At 34.8% G+C, this 22,713-nt stretch overlaps 4 protein-coding genes across 8 annotated transcripts; 2 read left to right on the top strand and 2 right to left on the bottom strand.

Moving 5' to 3' along the window:
- The first annotated feature begins 2,341 nt into the window (after nt 1–2,341).
- On the top strand, nt 2,342–5,394 carry LOC122311208 (inactive leucine-rich repeat receptor-like protein kinase CORYNE). The gene is made up of 2 exons (XM_043125652.1): nt 2,342–4,113; nt 4,652–5,394. Exons 1-2 carry the CDS (start codon nt 3,245–3,247, stop codon nt 4,959–4,961), a joined length of 1,179 nt encoding a protein of 392 aa, XP_042981586.1. The 5' UTR covers nt 2,342–3,244; the 3' UTR covers nt 4,962–5,394.
- Nucleotides 5,395–7,597: 2,203 nt separating this feature from the next.
- LOC122309547 lies at nt 7,598–9,169 on the top strand. Its single transcript, XM_043123058.1, has 3 exons — nt 7,598–8,119; nt 8,161–8,411; nt 8,625–9,169. Exons 1-3 carry the CDS (start codon nt 7,814–7,816, stop codon nt 9,127–9,129), a joined length of 1,062 nt encoding a protein of 353 aa, XP_042978992.1. The 5' UTR covers nt 7,598–7,813; the 3' UTR covers nt 9,130–9,169.
- A 236-nt stretch (nt 9,170–9,405) lies between these two features.
- Nucleotides 9,406–11,683, bottom strand: LOC122311706. The gene is made up of 2 exons (XM_043126343.1): nt 10,062–11,683; nt 9,406–9,973 (listed from the first exon to the last, which is right to left on the bottom strand). Exons 1-2 carry the CDS (start codon nt 10,077–10,079, stop codon nt 9,437–9,439), a joined length of 555 nt encoding a protein of 184 aa, XP_042982277.1. The 5' UTR covers nt 10,080–11,683; the 3' UTR covers nt 9,406–9,436.
- A 5,962-nt stretch (nt 11,684–17,645) lies between these two features.
- Nucleotides 17,646–19,505, bottom strand: LOC122308818. Of its 5 annotated transcripts, none has more exons than XM_043122062.1 (7): nt 19,248–19,505; nt 19,033–19,150; nt 18,870–18,913; nt 18,656–18,766; nt 18,313–18,405; nt 18,166–18,218; nt 17,646–17,984 (listed from the first exon to the last, which is right to left on the bottom strand). In XM_043122062.1, exons 1-7 carry the CDS (start codon nt 19,337–19,339, stop codon nt 17,845–17,847), a joined length of 651 nt encoding a protein of 216 aa, XP_042977996.1. In that variant the 5' UTR covers nt 19,340–19,505; the 3' UTR covers nt 17,646–17,844. The 5 variants fall into 5 exon arrangements, with proteins under 5 accessions (XP_042977996.1, XP_042977994.1, XP_042977997.1 ...); XM_043122060.1 differs by having other exon boundaries at nt 18,116–18,222; XM_043122065.1 differs by having other exon boundaries at nt 17,847–17,984; nt 18,166–18,222.
- Nucleotides 19,506–22,713: the final 3,208 nt, after the last annotated feature.

Below are 22,713 nucleotides of genomic sequence, written 5' to 3' on the forward strand. Positions count from 1 at the left end.
AAAAACAATGGCAAAGAAAAAGAAAGGAGAATTATGGAGTTGTTTGGTCTTTTAATCCATTTCATGGTTATAATTTTTTTAAACTTTTGCATAAAATACGATATATTATATAATTTTTTTAAATTTTAAAATAAAAATAATATTAAAAATATTTTTATAATATTTTATTTAATTTTTATCTCAATTCACTATCTAAATCCTTCTTATATATTACATTTAGAATATCTTGTTTGAATTGAGAAACAATCTTAATTAATTTGATTTGATTTGATTTTATTATTATAATTTTTTTAAATTTATATAAAAAATATAAAAAATAATTTAATTTTAATAAATTTTAAATAATAATATTTTCTTAAATTTTAAATTTAAATTTTAATTTATCTCAACCCAAGGTCTCAAACTTACTTTAATGAAATATCTATGATTACAGTATTTTTCAAAGAAATTAGTGCATCGCGGGGTCTAACGGGCGTGGACCCGCATTATTAATCATTGCAAAAGGTGATGAAAAAAGGATGGTAATACTCCTACAGAGCCACCGATCCATTAGGCTAATTTTTTTAATCTCTTTTTTATTTTTTATTTTTAAAGTTATTAAATATTTTTGTAAAAAAATAAAAATTATAAATTTATTAAAAAATATTTACTTAACTATTAAATAAAAAAATAAAAACCCACAATTAATAACCAATATCGGTGGAAGAAACAATTCTTAAAAAAAAAAAAATCTATTGTACTGTCTTAATATTATCACTCCAAATTACTGCTCATTAATTTTAATTTTTTATTTAATAATTAAGAAAATAATTTTTAATATATTGATATATATTTTTATTTTTAAAAATATGTAAATATATTAAAAAAATATAAAATATAATAAAATATAAAATTAAAAACACAAAATTGTGTTAGGCCGGTAGCCTAGCATGACTCATGACTCGATCAAAACAACATAGAGAGAGATGATACAAGAAGCACTGACCGTGGGCCTCGAGGTAAAGGAAAAGCATCGTGAAAAAAAAGGAAGAAAAGACCTCCCTGCTATATCAACTGTGTTCACGGCTCAAAAAGTCCCGCACGTGAACACGTGTTGGGCTTTCACTCGTAACCATACCCTACAGTATACGACACGACGGGTGTTTGGTACAGACACGACACGCAGAAAATACAAAAGGATTGCTTTAAATATTAATAATATTACTAATCTATCCACACATCACATATTATATATATATTTAAAATAAATTAAATAAAATTTTATACTAATCATTTTTATATCACATATTTAATAAAAAAATATAGTATATAATATATAAAAATAATGAATAAAAAATTTCAATTATAAATCATACATTTTATTTAATTTTTTTGAATTACGCTATGTATATTTTCTCGTTTGCGTTTATTTATATTATGACTTTGTATTATTTCCCCTCCGTCATTAAATTACGTTTTACTTTTTAAAAGAGACTTTAGTTCTGTTGAATTATGTTGTATATAATTATTTATTTAAATTTTATAATTCTATTTTATTAATAATACGAGTACAATACTGATACAAGACTTTATCATATCAACTACATTAAAATTATTCATACTTTAATTTTTTTTATAACAATAATAATTACACAAAAAATAATATGTTTAATGCTCATTTAGATATAAAGATGATTTTAATTCATCTCATCAGTTATTATTACAGTTTTTTTAAATTTTTACATAAAGTATAATAAATAATTTAATTTTTTTAAATTTTAAAAAATAATAATATTAAAAAATAATATTCTCACAATTTTTATTCAATTTTTAATTTTTATAAAAAAAACCTTCTTATTTTATTTCACTATCTAAGTATAGCCTAAGTAATAAGATTATTTTTAAATAACAAATTTAAAAGTTTGTGAATAATATCACCGCAATATAATAAAATAAGAGGAATACGATATGGTATATAGTATTTTTTATTGCTTTTAATAAGAAAACGAAAAAAAAATCTTAAATTTTAGATACGAAAGAGAATGGGAAAGCAATTATTCGATGAAATAAACAAATGTAAAAAAGAGAGAAACTTTACTTAATTCCCCACGATAACAGTGGCAATTCTATAAACAAAAGGCCACATCGCATAAATTCTTGTGGCTTCCCAGTAATCGACGATCCTGGTCTTATTCTGTACCGAACCAACGGTCAGGATCCTCACCCCTTCCTTTCCCCTCTCGGCACACAGCTCGAAGTCTCTCGCTTTCGCTACCCCCTCGTGACAGCGACGCCAGCAATGCTTCCTCCGACGTGGCACTGGACCCTACATGTCGTACGGTGTCTCTCCAAAAAGCGGGAACCCAGTTTTGTCTGCAGAGGACTGGTCAGTCATAGAAGGCAGAGATACAGACTACAGAGAGAGAGAGAGAGATTGAGAGATAGAGGCCAAATTTTCGTGATCCTTTTTTTATTTTATTTTTGGTATTCGGGTTTTGAAGCTCAAGGACAATGGAGCTGGTAGTGGTGGTTGTTGTTGAAGATGACAAGTCGCTCCGTTAGGTCTACTTACCCTGTATCCCTGTGACTTTGAATCGGCCGAGTCTTTGTGCTTTTGCTAATTTTAACAGCGAAAAAGAAGAAAACAAACAAAAAGGATTCCTGTGTGTTTTATTTTGTGGTTTGCTAATTAATTTCAGGGGAGAAAAGAAAGTATTTTTAGCGTCTTCTATCTGGAGAATGGGACTAAGAAAGCAACTGGACCTCTTCGGTGGTGAATGCTCATGGTATTTGCGAGGACGAGGAGATCAATTTTTAGAGGTGTAAATTTGCAGATTCACATATGGGGGCAGATTGGTAAAAGGCCCTTTTTTCTTGTTTGAGAGAGAGAATCAAAGAAAGCTGAGAATCGGTGATGAAATTATTCTTTGCGTTTTTCTTGTGAAGATTTATCGGTCAAAATTCGTTTTTTCCTTATCTGATATACGCGCCAGTCTCGAGCACTTTGAAGTTGCTCAGACGGCGGTTGATGGAGTTATTTTTTCTCAGATTTCCATGCCACTATGACTAGATTAGGGGAGAGGCCCCATAAGAAATTTTGTGAGCCTTCTGTGAGTTTCCCATTTTCATTTTCAGGCTCCTGGGTGGCTCAAAAGCGATTTTAATTAAAAATAAAAAATAAAAATGGGACTTTTTATCTGTTACGTACGAGCTTGAGCTCTCTGTCTCTCTCTTGGTTCTGAGATTTGTGGCTTGCCACAACAAAATGGAGGAAGGAGGAAGATACACCCTCTTATTTTGCTACAAGCAGCTCTTTACTCTTATTTGGCTGCTGGTCTCGTTCTTTTGTTACACCGCTGCGTACTGCCAAGAGAAAACGACTAGGCACATCTCCTCTCAGCCTCCGCCACCCAAATTCCAAAACGGGCTCAAAAGAATTCTTCTCAGCATTGCATTAGGAGCACCAACAGGTTTGCTTGGTGCCTTTCTCTTCGCTCTCATAGTCCGCAGTTTCGTCCGGTACCTCAACCGGACCCCACTTCTCAAAGGCCCCGTCATATTCTCCCCCAAAATCGCTCCCAAGACGCTCCAAGCTGCTCTCGCCAATGAGAACCATTTATTGGGGTCGAGCTCAAATGGGAAATACTACCGTACCGTGCTCGACAACGGGCTCATCATCGCGGTAAAGACGCTCGAGCCGTTTCAGTCCGGTTCGCCAGAGAAGTCCTTGAAGAGAAAGATACAGCAGGAGCTGGAAACGCTTGCTAGTTTGAGACACCGGAATTTGATGAGCCTAAGGGCTTATGTTCGAGAACCCGGTGGTGGGGTTTCTTTGGTTTACGATTATGTCCCTACTGGGAGTCTTGATGATGTAATGCATAGAGTTAGGGATAATCAGTTGCAGCTTGGGTGGGAGGTGCGTCTTAGGATTGCGGTTGGGGTTGTTAAGGGGCTTCAATATCTTCATTTTGATTGTGATCCTCAGATTCTGCACTATAACTTGAAGCCTACGAATGTGATGTTGGATGCAGAGTTTGAACCCAGGTTGGCGGATTGTGGGTTGGCGAAGCTCATGCCCTGTTTGGATGGAGCAACTTCTGGCTACAGTGCTCCAGAGTGTTTCCTAAATTGCAGGTATTGTATGTGAACTTTCAGAATTGCAAAGACCTTTCAGAATTACAAAATTTTAAATCATAATCTTTGTAGCAGGGTGTTTTGAGCAGCAGTGATTTTTGCGTAGTTAAAAAAGTTCTCGGTTTTTATGGTAGTCCTTTCTCGTTGTGTTCTCACTGTGACTTCTGCTATTGACATTACCAACATAGATTGCGACAACGACATTGAAATTTCACTTGTTTTCGTTAAACTTGAAATTAAACACGTAGTGAGCTTTTAATTTCTTGTCTTGCACTTTCAGTTGTTCGTGTAAATTCAAATCTATCAAGTGGTATTTTAGGGGCATTCTTGGTTTGTTTGCTCGATTGATGCTGGGAGAATTTCTGAATTGTACCGAGTATTTTCTCTTTACATTGGCAATCTTACTTTTGGGGTTGAGGACCTTTAATCATCCATAATCTTATATTTTGGTTGCAACTTAACGTTACCATGTAGGTTGTTTTGTTTTGTATCAAAATATGCGGTCCGTTGATGGTGCATATATTTTCATTCCAAACAGGTATACGGATAAGAGCGATGTTTTCAGCTTCGGGATGGTATTGGGTGTCTTGTTAACGGGTAGAAATCCTACAGATCCATTCTTTAGGGAACCTGCTAGTGGGGGGAGTTTGGGGCAGTGGCTTCGACATTTGCAACAAGCAGGGGAGGCACGAGAAGCACTAGATACAAGTATTCTAGGGGAAGAAGGGGAGGAGGATGAGATGCTGATGGCAGTGAAAATAGCTGTTGTATGCCTATCAGACTCTCCTGCAGACAGGCCTTCCAGTGATGAACTTGTTCACATGCTAACCCAACTGCACAGTTTTTGAAGGAAATGTAAGTAAAATATTGAATAGTCAGCGTTCTGTAGATTTTTGGAAAATTGGAATGTTGGGAATGTTTTTGCTTGAAGGGATCTCGTTTGCAATCCAAGTGGGTTAATACTCCAAAGTGATTGTGGTGTTGTGGCTGTGATTGCTGCATTCTATATTGTTTAAGCTTCTTGCCTCCCTTTTCAAATCTTCATAATTCTTGGTATCTTAGCATATGGAGGTCTGTTATCTGTACATAACTTATGTTTGATAGTGAGCAAGCTGGTATTGTAAGAAACTGTTGGCGTCAAGAGGATGACTGTTTGAACAGATAATAATGCGGAGACATTTGCATTATTATGCTTTTACAGTCTTGATGATTGTGGGGTTTAGTTGGCTGTCTTTATCGGACAATACTTTTTTGGAATCACAGCTCCTTTTTAACATAAAATTAGCCCGCAATTTTCTTTATATTTTCTGCCTTTTGCTTTATTGCACTACATTAGGACCAAACTCCTCTCGACTTTAGTAGATACCTATGGTTGCAATGCCAGAAAGTGTCCTTGTGATTTGCGTTACTCTTGAATTACTTCATTGGGTTCCAATGGCTATTGGATTGGGTACAATAATCTTGTTGCATCATTTTGTGACCACTTTTGGTTTTGGGGCGTCAGTGTTTTAGCATCTAATCATTACCAATTTGGTGTGGCATCTATAAATTACTCACATAAGGCGTTGTTTGGATTGAGAGGTGGTTTTGACTTCATCTCAATTCATTTTATCTTATCTCATTATTATAATTTTTTTAAATTTTTTTACAAAATATAATAATAATTTAATTTTTTTAAATCTCAAAATAATAATAATGATGTTTTTTAATTTTTATTTTTTATTTAAAATTATCTCTATCAAAATGAATATTGAAAGTTGAGATGAAAAAATATTGGACTTGTCTTTTCTTTTTATTTTTTTGAATTTGGCTGTGAGTTTCTGATCCCGAAAGGGCTGGAAGAGGTGACCGTGATACTCTGCTGGTATAATTTTGTCTTGGCCAGCCTAAAGCGTGTGACAGAATGTGTTATCATGCGGTGTACGTGCCTAGGGAGCATGAAAGGCCTGAGAAAAAAGGGGCTTGTGGTGGGGAATGCCGAGTGGGCTAAGAATTGAGAGAAGTGAGTGAGAGATGTCATGCATGATGCATCTGGCACCAAAAAGAGTAGCATGCTCCAAAAGATTTGAGTTTAAAAAAAAAAAGAAAAGAAGCGTGGGGTGCAAATATTTACTGTCAGTTACCCCCTTCCAGCTGTGAATGTGATTGCTCACCTCACCTGAAAGGCTGAAATGCCTTCTTTTATTTGGCGTTCACACTCCAGTCTCATGTAATATTTTGAGACCATCCATTATCATTGCCTGGACACACTGGAGACTGGAATGGGGGCATTTATCCTGTTATCCAATGCTGACTCTTTCTTGTACGAAACAGAACTAATATCTTTGTTCAATCTAAGTTTTTTTTTTTTTTTAATTTTTAATTTTTAATTTTTTACTTATCAAAATCAAATTTAAGGATTTAATTTTAAAGGGGCATTCTATAATGATTTCCAGGGGTTTTAATTGTTTATTTCTTCTTGAGTATGGATCCAAAAGTGGCTTGGGTTAAGGCTGAACATCAACTTTCTTGGAGTTGGTATCAGCAAATTTGACTCCAACTTAATCAGAGTTTAAATCCGAACTCTGACTCTGATGATAACTTTATCTAGAATTCGATCCAACTCAGGATCTATTAACGGATTGGAATCGGTGCGGAATCGTATTTTTTTCTTTAGATTTTTAGCTCACATTCTTAAACCTGCGCTGGGCTCCATATTTAACCCAATTTTAAACAAGACTTTATATATTATTAGATATTTTTTGTGGGCTTTCAAGTTTGAATTTTACTCAAAACATTAAAAAAACAGCTTCCAGATATGCAAAAACAAAAAAAAAAAATATATAACTAAAAATATTTCATATGCCATGCAAACTTGAAAAAAATAAGTTTAAAAGAAAACATGAAAAATGATATTTCTAAACTTAGAATATGTAAATGCTGCATACTCCATTTAGAGCATCCCTATTGGGTTCCCCATCCCCATCCTTATAATTTAACTCAAATACTCATTTTTTCAAATTATTTCCTAAAATTTATTTATCTTCTAAAAACCTCCTACATCCCATTCCCCTTCCCTATCTCTATTCTTTTAAATAATATTTATCTATTATTTTTTTATTACTTTTTTCTCTCTCTTCCATTTACAATCTTAACTACCAACTTTTTTGTCTTATTATATATTTTTTTAAATATCACTTTCTACTAAATATTTATTGGAGATTTTGACTATCCAATATAGTATTTTTTTTTAAATTGAAATTCGTATTATTAAAATAAAATTTATTTATTAATTAGTGCATTTTCTAACGTGATGACAAATTTAATTAGATCCGGACTCAATATCTCTAATGAAAAACCGAAAGTCACGTATTGATGATAAAATTTTTTAATTGGATGAAACGGTAATATTTCAGCATAAATATCGTCAACGGTAATATTTTCTGTCATTTCTCCAACGGTAATATTTTTTATTTTTTCTCCAACGGTAATTTTTTTTGTTTTTTCTCCAACGGTAATATTTTTTATTTTTTCTCCAACGGTAAATTTTTTTATCTTTTCTCCAACAGTAACCTTTTTTGTCTTCTCTCAAACGGTAACATTTTTACTCCTATGTGTAACGATAGGAGTAATTCCTCTATAAATATGCAAACTCAAGCCTCATTTCCTCTATAGAACCAAACTTCTATTGTATCCTTTGATCTCCTACTCCTTTCATCAAATGGCTCGCACTTTCTTTCGCAAATTATTGACATACGTATCCTCTGAAGATGATAGCGATGTTCAAAACATGGAGGCGGATGGACAGTCATCGAGGCGACGTGGCAATAGCCAACGTCGTAAGTTTATTCGACGTGATCATGTTCAGGGACACGAGCGCCTATTTCGTGATTACTTTGCTGAAAATCCAGTATATCCCTCAAATCTATTTCGAAGGAGATTTCGGATGAGTCGTCTCCTATTTCTTCGTATTCTAAATGAAGTAGAGTCTTACGACCCGTACTTCGTCCAGAGAAGAGATAATGCCGTACTTCGTCTAGAGAAGAGATAATGCCGTACTTCGTCTAGAGAAGAGATAATGCCGGCCGACTCGGTTTATCTTGTATGCAAAAAATCACCGCAGCACTTAGAATGCTGGCGTATGGGGTTACTGGAGATTTCATGGATGAATACATACATATTGGTGAAAGCACCGCAATGGAGAGCCTAAACAAATTTACTGAGACAGTAGTAACTGTTTTTTCAGAAGAATATCTAAGGTCTCCAATTGCTAATGATATAGGCCGATTGCTTGCAGTTGGTGAACAACGAGGATTCCCAGGAATGCTGGGAAGCATTGATTGCATGCATTGGAAGTGGAAAAATTGTCCTGCAGCTTGGAAAGGTATGTACTCCGGCCACATCCGTGAACCAACTATTATTTTAGAAGCAGTTGCTTCATGTGATCTCTGGATATGGCATGCATTTTTTGGTATGCCCGGTTCACATAACGATATTAATGTGCTAGAGAGATCTTTTATTTTTACGGAACTTGCCCAAGGGCGTGCTCCTCCAGTCAATTACACTATCAATGGCAACAACTATACTATGGGCTATTATCTTGCGGACGGTATTTATCCCAAGTGGCGAACTTTTGTGAAGACGATTCCATCACCACGTGGGAATAAGAAGAAAAATTTTGTGAAAGCACAAGAATCCGCAAGGAAAGATGTCGAGCGTGCATTCGGGATACTTCAACAACGATTTGCTATCATTCGTGGATCTTCCCGAATGTTTAAAGTGAAGGAACTAACGAATATAATGAAAGCATGTGTTATTCTACATAATATGATAATTGAAGACGAGCGTGATGATAGTGAGAGTCTGAACATTGAATATGATCAAGTTGATGATAATCTCCCCGAATTGTCGCACAATCATACAACTGAGCTTACAGACTTCATCCAGCGTCATCATGATATTAGAGACAGCTCGGCACATCATCAGCTTCAAGAAGATCTAATTGAACATCAATGGCTTTTATATTCACAACATTAGTCAGGGTTGCTTTAGATTTTATTATTTCCTTAATGTAATTGGTGACCTATGTTTAAGTTAATCGGAACTTGCATTTGTATTTCGTTATTGTTATCAATTTTCCGAATATATTAATGGTAATCAAGTTTGTTTCTGAAAATGTCATTGAGTCATTAATTGCACAATCCTATCATACTTCCCATATTATCAAATACAAAAAAGATTAATTACATGATATAAGAAATCAAATACAAAATAATCAATCCAAATCGTCGAACCGACTGCGTCTCGCCATGACCTCCCTCTGGAGTTGCTGGAAAAACTGCCGCTACAATTCTGGCATGACACTCACATCCATCATCATAATGCGCTGATCTGATTCCTTCTTCGCGAGCTCCACTTTCTCAGCCTCCAACCGAAGCCGTTCGTCCTCTTGACGTAATTTTCTGGCCTCCGTCTCCTTATCATACGCCATCTTCTCGGCTTTAAGACGAAAAAACTCTTTCTCCTGAGCGCTTGACTCCTCTAACAGAGTATACTTCATCTTCCTAAGTTGGAAGTTCTCCTCTGCATGCTGGCCTTGGGCCTTTCGTTTTCCTTTCTCAGCTTTCCTTCCCATTGGTCGGTCGGGCTCGATAACTTCATTCTCCATCACATGATCCGCCTCGAGATAAAAAACTGAATCAACTGTAGCGCCAGAACATCGAGTTGGCGTCGGGGATGGGGACATCGTTTTCCTTCGCTTTGGATCCTCCTTCGTGGCACTCCAAATCCACTTAGGTTGGTCCTTCAACAGGTGCCAACAATGCTCGAACTGGAAGGAGCATTTTTCTAGCGATTGGTACATAACCTTGACCTTGTCAAACTTGCATGGCAAAAAAATACAATGTTAAACCAATGTAGTGGACAAGAAATTTTAATAATAAAACAAGTAAAGGATTTGGAAATTCTACCTTATCTTGCTCGGTCATGCCACTTTGATTTAACCCTTCAACTTGGGCTAGTTTCCCACAAAATTTGTTTGTGGCCTTTTGGATAACCGACCATCGATGAATTAAAGACTTTATTGTCCGCTCATTTATGGTTTCTTTAAATTGGTGGAAGTACTCATAAATTTTTTCCTAAAGTTGGGAGTGTTTTTGATCTGTTCCCTAGACGGCATCAAGGCTACAATTTAGCCATGCAGAGACAAGTAACTTGTCTTCTTCGGGGGTGAAGTTCGCACCCCTGACTGATTTCTTAACCCCTATAGGCTCGTTAGGGGGTAGGGGTGGAGAGTCATCAAGGGTCACCAGATAGGTTCCACTTTGCCCACCGTAAGTGTGGTCGAGTTGAGGATCTTGACTAAGGAGATTGGTGAAGTACATATGTCCAGAATCTTGTGAATCCATTTCTAAATAAAATGACATGTTAGAACAAGAAACGACTAAATTTGGGTTTTAGTCGGGGTCGCAGGCTCAGGAACCGAATGGTGATTCATTGGAAATTTGGCCACCCACTAATGGCTGCAACAACCGGTTGCCAATACTTGTTGGCCGTCCGAGTTACCTAGCCATTGAGGAAATGAGCATAAATTTCCTGTATGTCCACCAGGCTTTGTCATCATCACAGCCAACTTCTATTAGTTTTCACATTACTTCTATATCACAACATAATACAAAACAACAACCAAACAACAATGAGCAAATCATAATACTGCTAAATAAGAGCATCCCCATCCGGTCGCATTATATCGAATATATTAATAATTGTGGTTCAGAATGGTGTAAATATTGACAGCATGCGTAAGATGTGACTTGCATCGAATGGCTGCAAAACCCCACCCAAACTCCAATTGCATTTTGTGGAAAGTATCACAAACTGCAATATGGCCATTCGGGCGAGGATTACCCGGCCATATCGATGGGGCCCATTAACACTTATGAATTAATCAGTACAATAACACCATCATCATAGCCTAATAACAGCCCCTCCCCCAAGAGATACGAAACACTGCATATGTCCAAGGGTCATAGATCAAATTACCCTCTGGAAAGAGGAATGAATATGCACATAGCTAATAACAAAATTTGGGAAAAAAACAAATGCAACCATACCAACCATAATAATTATTTTTAATGAAAGTGACACAATAAATATTTTTAATTATAGATATAAATATGATCTTAGAGTGTGGCATCATTACTCAATCTGAAAATAACATTTTTGAGACTTTCAACTTGATCAATATTTCACAGAACAATAAGATCTAGTAATTTTTTCATTACTACTTGCAATCAATATTTCAGTGTGAAAAATAAAGAAGGTAGTTGCATCTAGTACTAGTATGTGCTGAGAGAGGTCTAAGAAACCAAGGCTGCAATGCAGCAGGTGCTTACTTCATCAACATTTTAATTTAGGTCCCATAATTGTAGAACTAAAGAAAAGACCAATCAACATCCAGCCAAGGTATGACAAATTGCAATCTTGCAGTATTTATAAATCTTTTTTTTTTATCAATTAGAACTAAACAAAATAATCACGGGAATATTATTTCCACAGTATACAATCTGCGATAAGTAGTTTTATAACAAGGAGGGCGTAACTACCATAGCAATTTGCAATGATTTTATTAACACAATGGTTACTTAAACCCAAAGCAGAGATTGATGCATCAAGATGTGAGGTCATAGGTTTAACTAGTATGTCCATATTTAGAAACAATGGTTTGGTTCAAAACTCACACAAAATAGGAGAAAATATCTGTAAAATATTAAATAATGTTGCTACCAAGAAAGTAAAAGCTTAGGATTATATATTAAAAAAAAATTAAGAAGATGTGTATGGATTTAAAATAAGGATTAATCACCAATTAGACTGCCAGTTCTAGGCAAGTAACAAAATTCTCACGTGGTTTCATAATTATTATAGATGGTACTCAAGTTTCACACATTTTTCAACAATTATCCTACCATTCATCTGCCTTCCAAAAACCTAAAGAAACACCATGTTAGACTTATTAAAAGCTCAACATGTGTCCTCAACCATGTCAGCTCAGACCCAAGAATACAAGACAACTCAGAAAATAAAAACATAACAAAGACTCATCCATTACTGCATGCAACTTGACAAAATATCATAATTTATGCACTCTTGACTTCATGGAGTTAAAACAATGTGCAATGTTTAATTCATGCACAGATTACAATTGAGCTAATGCAAAATCAAACATTCCATAAAACACATGCAAGAAAAGTCCTCTAACATGGAAATCACCATCTGAGTGGTTTTATGAATTTGCAATATAGTCATTCACTATAGAGATTATTTAAGAAACAATTTAATATCCTAACCAAAATTTGGAATAGTGCTAAAGCTTTGCATCTGAGTAAGGTACATCTTGATTCAATTAGACACATTATTCACAGGGAAACATTTTTAAGTGCTAAAATGAATAAATATGTCAATTCAAGTACCTTAACAGAAGCAAAAAGCATGGAAGAAACAAGTGATTATATGTTTCGGACTATGTTTCGGACTATGACAAAAAGTTGTGGTCAAACAATTATTGATTGCCTTTTATCTTTTATCTTTTGCGGAGGCAGGTTCCACTTTGTCATTTGCTTTTCCTTCTATTTGCAACAAAGGAAGAAATCCAAAATTACCCAAAAGAAATAACCACTGCAATCAGTACTTGGAAACTGAAAATCTCTGCATTGAGATGTTGCTGTGACAAAATCCATGAGATAACATCCTATAGCTACACATTTAATCCTTCACTACAGGATAAGAGGTTAAACAACGAAAGAAGCTTCATATCCAAGCCAAAAAATAAAGATCCTGGTACAATAAACACAATAAAAAAAAAAATTGAACCCAAAATCATACCAACAATAATTACCTCTCAATCGATCCAATATGTAGTAAAAAAAACCTCATGCAAACCATAAAATATACAATTATAGAAAATAGAAAGAAACCCATGTGAGAAATAGACTAGGATAGTAAATCGCGGCCACAATCTTTCTCCAGAAAACCCATGCCCATTAATGGGAAATCCACCAAAAATGACTCCCCCAAATCAAGCAAAACACATACAGTTATTTTTACACTAACCAGATAATTATTTCTCTCACAAAGATTGATCATGGCATCGGGAGGAAGACGATGGGCAGCCAAAAACAGAGAAGGGGAGAGAGATAGAGGAAAAGAAAAATAAAAGAAAATGAGGGTTTTTGGTACATACGATCTTCAAAGAGAAAATATTTTGAACTTACAAAAATTTGGCAATGGAGATCTGCAATCGATGGTGCTGAAGTGCAAGGGAGGGCCAACCGTTTTAGAGAGAGAAGACGCGGGATGAAGGGGAGATCGCTGGAGCCAAGGACCAATGCAGATGTACAGTATTTCAACAAATATAGGAATTTCCTGTACAGACCGAAAATGAAGTCGGTAAAATGGGGATTGGGATGGAGATGGATTTTTGATGAAAACCCTAAATTATTCCATAAATTATAGAGAAGAAAACCATATGCAGAACCGAATGTGGATGCTCTTAAAAAAAGTAGCTAAATCTGGAGACTAACATGAAAAAAATTAATTTTTAATAGTGGACTTTACTTTTTTCAAATGGAGTATGCGGAGCTTGCACATTCTAAAATTATATCTAACATTACTCTTTAAATATATAGTAAACCTTTTTGGTCATCCTTAGATATATTATCCTTCATATTAGAGTCTCAAACTCCCAAATCAACTAAAAACAATAAACGGATTGTTCAACCATCTAATTGCATGTTATATAATATATAGTATTACATCTTATTAACTTTAGAAAAATGCTTGGGTCATCAAGACTTTCTCCCGATAGTTTCTCCCGATTGTTTATTTTTTTCCTTAACTTAATGGTCAAGAAAGTATTTTTTAATGAGTTTGTGATTTTTTTTTTTAAATGTTTACGGTGATTTAAAAAATGCTTAAAAAAATACGCAAAATAAAAAGTGCAAGATGCACTTATCCGGAGGACTCTCGGGAGAAAGTCTTGGTGGCTCTAGCATAGTCCTTAACTTTATACTAGACTATTACATATTACTCACTAGTTGCTAGTCAAATATATTAGACTATATATGATGTTTACATATACTAGACTATTAGTTTATTTATATTATATTATAAGTATATTATTCTATAAAAACTAACATATATCAGTATAGTATTGAATTTAATTATACAAGTTCTAGACTTTTTATATGAGTATATATAATCGATATATGAATAATTCATATTTTTATAACCTATGTACACTGATAGTCTAATATTGGAGTCGGAGGTATAAGTTTTTTTTTTTTTTTTTTCTAATCAATCAAATATATTATATAGATATAAAAGATCTGAAATATTACAAACCATGTGGGGGATCTTTCCCACTATCTAAAAGTAAGATACTTGGAGGTATGAAATCTAAAGGAATGCTACCAAACAAAAAGTTTGTAGCTACCCATTGCGCAATTGAGTGCGCAAATCGATTTTGAGATCGATCTATCTTGTTGAAATGCCAGCTTGGGTGCAACTTTAGAGAATTTGCGATATCATCCAAAATCGTAGATATTTGCCAAATCAACTCTATTTTAGAAATAGAGGATATGACTTGCTGAGAATCGCCAACTAGGGAGGCATGAGAAGTGTTGATGAATTCAGCCATTTTGAAAGCCAATCTTGTTGCCAGAGCTTCTGCAATGACTGGGGTTGTCGTAGGGTTATTCTCAGTCCATACTTCAATTACCTCCCCTTGTGAGTTTCTGCTAACTGCGGCTGCCATAGAGAAAGAGTTTCTGACCGCTGCATCAAATGATATGCAGATATGGTTTGTTGGGGGGTTTTGCCATTTTTTCCCCAATTTGGAGTTGGTAATGTCTTTCCAAGCTTGCAAATTTTCTTCATAAGAGAGATTTAACTGAGAAGAAATTTGTTGGATAGACCATACCTTTTGGTTATGAACAGAGTCGTCTCGAAGCCTCCAAATAAAATCTAAAATCAATCCTGCGAAGATCTTGAAAGAATGCTCTTCTTGTGTAGTTAGACCCAATTTACGCATGGGGTTTAAGATAAACTGCATCCAATCTTTCATAGAAGATAAACCCAAAGAAGAGAGATTTAAAGGCCAACTACTCTAACTCCAGAGAATTCTTGATACAGGGCATTCTACAAATAGATGTAAGAGAGTCTCTTCTGTACCATCACAAAGAGGGCAATTTATAGAAGATAATGTTGGGATAAAATGTTTAAAATGATCTCTAGTAGGCAAAATATCCCATATTATTTTCCATAGAAGGAGTTTGTGACGATCATGGATTCTGAGCCTCCATATTTTCCTCCATTGTATATTTGGAATAACTTCTTTTAGAGGATTTGCAGCATTGGAAGCTAAATGATAAGCAGTTTTGACTGAGAAAATGCCATTTTGTGTTGGAGTCCAGACAAGTTTATCTGAGGATTGATTTGAAAGAGGTAGAGGTATTTTGAGGATTTCATTTATACTATCCTGTTGGAAGAGAGATACTAGGATGGGTATATTCCAAGAACCATTGGATTGTGAAATCAATTCTGAGACTTTCATATTGTTTGAGTGGTCTATTGTGTGGTCAAGAGGGAAAGTTTTGAAACCTTCCAAAGTTGGTATCCATGGGTCAGACCAAACTTTAACAGACAAACTATTAGTAATTTTAAAACATGTACCTTTTTTCAGTAGTGGTCTTGTAATGAGTAATCCCTTCCAGAAAGGTGAGTCAGAGGCTTTTGAGATTGTAGTTTCAAAGACGCTTGATTTCAGATATTTCTTTGATAAGAGATGTTGCCAGATACTATTTGATTGAGATTTGGACATTTCCCATCCTGTCTTTGCTATTAAAGCCATATTCATATTCTCCATCAGTCGCAAACCCAATCCTCCATCTTTTTTCGGCTGACAAATGGTTTTCCAAGATTTCATGTAAAGCTTGTGTCTTTGCTCATTTGATTTTCCCCACCAGAAATCTCTAAAGCTGGAATTGAGTGTCTTACAAATGGACTTCGGGAACATGTGTATTGACATTTGATATGTTGGAATAGAGCTTGCTACTGATCGAATAAGCATAGTTCTTCCAGCTTGGGAGAGCATTTTTTATTTCCATCCGTCCAGTTTTTTATTGATTTTTTCCACCAGGTCCTTGTAAACATCTTTCCTTGAGCGACCAAAAGAAGTGTGCATTCCGAGATATTTCATATTCGTTGACGATTCTTTGTATGGGAAATTTGACAAAATGATTCGTCTTGTTGCCATGCTTGTATTTTGGGTGATGAAGATAGAAGACTTTCTCTGATTTATGCGTTGGCCTGACCAAGATTGAAATTTCTCTAAGACTTGGTTGATAGCTAGAATCGATTTTTCTTTTGACTTCCCAAAGATTATAAGGTCATCTGCAAAAAGAAGATGAGAAATAGGTAGACATTCTCGACTGATTTTGATGCCTTCTAGATTCCCTGAATTTTCTGATCTCATTAGAAGTCTTGAAAGAACCTCCGTACATAAGATGAAGAGAAAAGGTGAAATAGGGTCACCTTGCCGAAGTTCTCTTTGTGCTTTAAAGAAACCTTTGGGAGATCCATTGATGAGAATAGAGAAGGTTGCCGTTGTAATACACTCCTTGATGAGATTGATCCAAGTCGAATTGAAACCCAGCACTTTCATTACCGCAAAAAGAAAATTCCATTCTATATAGTCAAATGCTTTCTCCATATCAAAGGTAAGAGTCAGAAAACAGTTCCAACTCCGACTTCGACTAGTAAAAAATCCTCCGGCTCCAAAATCAATGGTGTGGAGTCAAATTTTTGAATTTTTACAGACCTTTTGAGGATTGTTACAAAGTATCTAAGGAGTTTGAACCATGCCACCTGGGATGGAAGTGGCCCGACAAAGATGTTGAGATTTTAAGACTATAGGAAGGTAGTAAGGGTAATTGTGATTTGAGCCTTAGATTGTTACAAAAAGCCTCATGCCTTATCTCGTCGAGTAAATGGTAAAATCCATATATTTCTGCAGTACCTAAAATTCACAAACTGTGTGTTGATCCTAATATCACACATAAAAATCTAGGCAGCAAGGCGCCTTGCTTCCCGTGACACCCACAAAACCACGTGTAGATCCAGATTCCTTACCAAGACTAGAGTCTTCCTAGAGTCCTCCAAACAAAACAACTGAGGTGGCATACGACCGTTTCGGCAGAGCGAATTTCAGCTACATGACCTTCAGAGAAACACGCGTCCAGGTCTCCCGATTGATCAATATTAGTTCAAGTACAATAGTCCAAAGACAATTTCACTTGTGAGTGAACCAGAGTATAAGCTCTTGATAATACCCAGAATCAGATGCACAAAAAAAAAAATTTGTATGAGATATGAGAAACGGTCCATGACCTAGCTAGGAACAATGTGTCAACCGAAAAGTCAACAAAGAAATTGATTTCCGATGTTATGTGGACCTGATTCCTAAATTCTTACTCCAAGGATACCCAATCAACCTATTAGCAATTTGAAACAATGAAATTCATTTCATTTCTGGAAGAAAACATTCTAAAGTCTTTTTAGTGTTTATCCAGGACTAGAACTTAAATTGTGAAAGAAGAGTTCGAAACTGATAGCAACATGGTATAATCGCATACTTCAGTTCAATCAGCAGAGTAATATTAGGATTCTATTTCCATAGACAATCTAGAAACAACATTACTGGTCACTGTTTTCAGTTATCCCCTCCAATGTCAGATGCTGCAGAGCTATGGAGTACTTTGCAGTTCTCATCCTCGCAGAGCTACCAGTTACCGAACTACTGTTGCTTTTCAGAACAAACGATCCCAAGCCATCACCTGCAGCACGAAATCCCAATACATTCACGTAAATATACAATGGGGTTTAGCAGGAAACACTATAAAAAGTGCATAGATAATCAGGGACAATTAGCTTTCACGACCAACGATGATTGTTATATAAATTAAACCTTTAATAGTGAAAATGGCTGGAACCCATCTCTTATAGATAAAGAGCAACCTTGGAGAGTCTCCATGGTGTGTGTCGGACAAGAGAAGCTTGCAAGGACCCGTCTTACTACCATACAAGAGGCAAGTCTTGTTACCATCTCACATAAAATAAAGTTAGGTAAAGCAACTTAATAGAAATGGTAACCTTGTTACTCACTTTGCATGAGCAATTGCATTGTGACATAAAGCTAGAGTCCGAACCATCGCCAAGTCTCTTCCACGAGGATTATTATATTTCTCCTGGCAGCTCCTTCGAGAATTCAAGGACAATGTCAGGGGAGAGGAAATACAGAAAAAATTGAAAATGGAATATGCATTGATATAATCTGTTGGAGCAGCAGTGTTGTACACAACCACTCACTCGTGATTATTTGACCCAGACTTAATCATACAGCTCACACGTCTATACTTCTGGAAACACAGCCCATCAAAGGCTATATTCAGAAACAACAGTTCATCTATGGTAATTTTCATGTAAATCTGATTGAATAAAAATACACCTTTCCTCGAAGAAGTCTCCAAAATCGTCAATAACAACTGCTGCAGGAAATGTATCATGCAGGTGGAATGCGGCAAAGTAATTTTTAATGCCTTCATCTTCATCCACATATCTTCAACAAATATTAGATTCTAGAGAGAATTAAATAACACTATCATGATTTTAATAACATAATCATCATTGTTCTTCGCCTGTTTTCAAAAGGTTTTACATACTTCATTTGTATACGCTGAAAGGTGTCCGAGGACGGATCGATTCCCTGAAATTTTAACGGAAAAAGCGTGCGGCGCGTTACCTTAGAGAGAATAATATACGGTACAAAAAGCATTCTTGAAATCTAATAGGAAGGAAATGTGTGTGAGAGAGAAGGACGCATACCGGAGAGAAATATGGAGGTTTGCTTTCTAGCTTGCGCCTGTTGCATATGAACACCACTTCATGGTTGCTACCTGCCGCGGAGTTGAATGCGAACTGGAATAGCAACGAGGTCTTTCCGCTGCAAATTCACAAATTATCATACGAAGTTCGAAGCCAGAATGAGAGAGAGAGAGAGAGAGAGAGAGAGAGAGAGAGAGAGAGAGATAATTACGTACCAGGAAGGAGGGCCGGAGAGAAGCATAATTGGGTCGGAGTGGTTGTGGTCGAGGAGCTCTACTTGCCTCACCGAGAAGAATCTCTCTACCATTTTCGACTAAAAGTTTTGTATAGCGTCAGCTGCAAGTGCAGAAAAACATAATAACGCCATGGCTATGGATGCTCTTTTCTTTGTCCAAATATTCAATGTTCGGGTCTCAACGGAGCATGAAGATGGTTGCCGTAACGTTACCGTTTAAGAGCATCATCCTCCTTGGCTCGGCACGTCGGCTAAAATTTGAATTATTTATATAAAAAAGACCCACATTATATTGGATAAATCTAAAATATTTTAGACGTTTACTAAATTGGCTAAATATAGAAGATCATTTTCATTCATTAAAATTAAAATATTACTTTATCATTTTCACACTTTCATTTCACCAATTAAAATATTAAAATATTCTACATTAAAATATTCTATGCCTTCATTTTACCAATTAAAATATTATAATATTCCACACTTTCATTTCAAATGATTAAATGGCATTTGAAAATATGTTTTATTAATATTAATTTAATTATAATATAATTACTAATAATATTAAATTGGTAGAATTATAAAATATGATAAAAATAATTTTTTTTAAAAAATATTTATTTAATAATATTTATTATTATATAGAGAATAAATAGCTAATCTAATCTGGAATTGAATTTAGATGAAATAAGCAAATATAAAAAAATGTTGATATTGGATAAATTTATCTTATAAACATAAAGGGATGGGCCGCTGGCACAAATGTGGGGATTTTTATCATTTTTTAAAATATTTTTTTAATATTTTTAATTATTTAAAAAATATAATTTTACTTATACTTAATTTATTAATTGTTAATTAAAAAAAATTAAAATGCATGAACGGTAAAATTGAGTGGTAAGTTTGAGGAACTTTACTAGCATTTTCCATTTTAAAAGAGTAGATATAGTTTTTGGTGTGCAATTTTATGTATTTTTTTTTTTTTTAAAAAGTGAGATATATTATTAAGAAAATAATTTTCTTTTTATGTAGATTTTAGATTGATCTATTTTTTTTTTTAAAGAGTGTGACTTGCACAATCTAGTAGGGATGTATAGAAATTGATGGGACCGACCGTTACTAATCAGAACCAGTAGAAACCGATGGAGAATCAGTCGGTTGGTAGTTTGGTCCCGATTTGACCCAAGTTCAACCGTTGAACCAGCCCATATAATATATATATATACACTTTATTATGTAAAATGACATCATCTCACTTAAATGAGTTAAACGACATTGTTTTATACATACTGTCCAGACAAAAAATTAATATGAAACTATGTTGTTTGGTTTAATACACCAAACGAAATTGTTTTGAGTTAGGGTTTAATAACCCCACTCCTCCCCTCTCTCTTATTCATTCCAATTATCTATAATTTCTCTCTATACTCTCACACACCAACCGGTAGCTGTAGTGCCACACAACCTCTTTCCTCCTTCACGCAACTAGTGAGATCTACTTTGTCCTGATGCCATCTCAGTATTTTGCATCCAATCTCTTTTTCTCTCTTGGTGAGTCTCTCTTAGTTAGTATGATTTTGATTTTTGAGTTTGCTCCCAGCCTTCTACATTTGCTTATTATTAAATTCTACAATACAAATAATTGAATATGTAGTATATTTTTGAAGTTTTTCATATTTGTTGCTTTAGATACTAATAAGCAATCATGCAATTATTTTGGTCATTTTTTGAGTTTGTGTTTGTGTTTGCAACACCGATTTGAAAAATGCCGAACCAATCGAAACTGATTGAAACTGTTTTGGCCAATTTTCTCCCACTTAGTCTGTCGGTTCGGCCATTTTTATACATACCAAACTATGGTTGGTTCGGTTTCGATTTTGTGCCGAAATTAAGAATGACAGGTTCGATTTTCAGCCTTACAATCTAGTACTCCAAATTATCTTTTTAAAAAGTTTAGTTTTGAAATAAATCTTTTTAAAAGGTAAAAATCACAAATTAATGTGGTATAAAGGCTTTTTCTTACTATTAAAAAATTTATAACGTATTATGTTTAATTACATCAATTTATAAATACTATAATGAATATTTAATGCTTAAACCTATTGAGGCCATCTTCACTTGGTGGCCACTTTTACGTTTAGGGCTACTTTAGTTGTTGGACTATATTGAGATCAATTCAGTTCAGTCTAATTTTAAATTGAGTCTAACATTTAAACACACAATTCTCATATTACTAAACTCTTCTTAATTCAAAATTTTTTTTACATACAAGACCCGCAATCTTTTTTAACTTTTTATAAATAGTACTAAACTCATCTTATCATGCAAACACATATAAACTCATATTAGATGAGTTCTATATAACTCACTCCACCATCTCAACTCACTACTATTCATAAAAAATTTAACTCAATTCAACTCAACTCAATATCAAAAGGTAGCCTTAAGCTAATTTTCTTTGATTGTAAGTAATGATAGTGATTATATTTAGAGTGAATCTTGATTTGTTGAATATCATGTATCAATCTTTCGTGCTGGCCATATGATGGTGTACATTAATAACACATCAGCAATGTGTGGTGTAGGAACATTAGAATAGCGATACTGTTTTAACTTACTTGGTGTACATTAATAACTTCCATCCACTCATACTCCGATATGCTATTTCCTTCGTCAATTGGGATGATCTGATGGGCCTCATGGGCCTTTCCTTACAAATATCGGCCCACAATCTACTTTTGACCTTTTTTTTCGGGACACAATCCAATTGTTTGCGCGATCGAAAACACGTATCTCTTGTACCCAAAAAGAAAGGTCTAGCAGGAAATGCAAATATTGGCTTCTTATAATGGACAAACAGAGATCAAAACTATTAGAAAAGTGGAAGATATCCTCGTAAACATCGTCGAAGAATAAAAGACCAAAGAAGCAACAAAAACAAAAGAAAAAAGAAAATAAAAAAGGTAAACTGAAACTGATATAATCCTTTTGCTTAAAAGTCTAAACAATGTGCGAAAACAGCGGATAAAGGTGAGGATATTTCCAAATCCAGATATTCCTCGTCTGAACGTTGATCATGACGAAACGCCAGGGCTAGAAGACGAATCCCCCAAGGACCCATATTATTTAAACAAACAATCTTGGGAGTGAATGCATGCATGGACCACCGCCCTTTTTTGGTCAATTATATATTAGCCTGAGGAAGATTCAGCTCCTCAGATATTTTGCATATACACTATCCGACTGGGGTTCCCATTCCACAATGCTTGCTAGCCATTCCTTGATCTCATAATATCCTCCTCCTTTTCCTTTTATTCATTTATTTATTTTGGTTTTATATAAAATAAATATTATATTTTGATAAGCTCGAGGCCCATTAAATATTATTTTGATGAGCTGACATTTGCTTACAACATATATATATATATACTCTTAGAACATAAAAT

The sequence above is a fragment of the Carya illinoinensis genome, chromosome 5, assembly GCF_018687715.1.
Source record: "Carya illinoinensis cultivar Pawnee chromosome 5, C.illinoinensisPawnee_v1, whole genome shotgun sequence".
NCBI lineage: Eukaryota > Viridiplantae > Streptophyta > Magnoliopsida > Fagales > Juglandaceae > Carya > Carya illinoinensis.

What these genes read in the sequence shown, in the direction of transcription:
- LOC122308818 (XM_043122060.1), bottom strand. Translation starts at nt 19,339, where the DNA reads ATGGTAGAGAGATTCTTCTCGGTGAGGCAAGTAGAGCTCCTCGACCAC. An exon ending in CTCTCCGGCCCTCCTTCCTG is followed by an intron (nt 19,151 to 19,247) that starts GTACGTAATTAT and finishes GTGAATTTGCAG; the next exon opens with CGGAAAGACCTCGTTGCTAT. An exon ending in AATGCAATTGCTCATGCAAA is followed by an intron (nt 18,223 to 18,312) that starts GTGAGTAACAAG and finishes CTTGTATGGTAG; the next exon opens with TAAGACGGGTCCTTGCAAGC.
- LOC122309547 (XM_043123058.1), top strand. Translation starts at nt 7,814, where the DNA reads ATGGCTCGCACTTTCTTTCGCAAATTATTGACATACGTATCCTCTGAA. An exon ending in TCCAGAGAAGAGATAATGCC is followed by an intron (nt 8,120 to 8,160) that starts GTACTTCGTCTA and finishes TACTTCGTCTAG; the next exon opens with AGAAGAGATAATGCCGGCCG. An exon ending in GGTGAACAACGAGGATTCCC is followed by an intron (nt 8,412 to 8,624) that starts AGGAATGCTGGG and finishes TTTTACGGAACT; the next exon opens with TGCCCAAGGGCGTGCTCCTC.
- LOC122311208 (XM_043125652.1), top strand. Translation starts at nt 3,245, where the DNA reads ATGGAGGAAGGAGGAAGATACACCCTCTTATTTTGCTACAAGCAGCTC. An exon ending in GAGTGTTTCCTAAATTGCAG is followed by an intron (nt 4,114 to 4,651) that starts GTATTGTATGTG and finishes CATTCCAAACAG; the next exon opens with GTATACGGATAAGAGCGATG.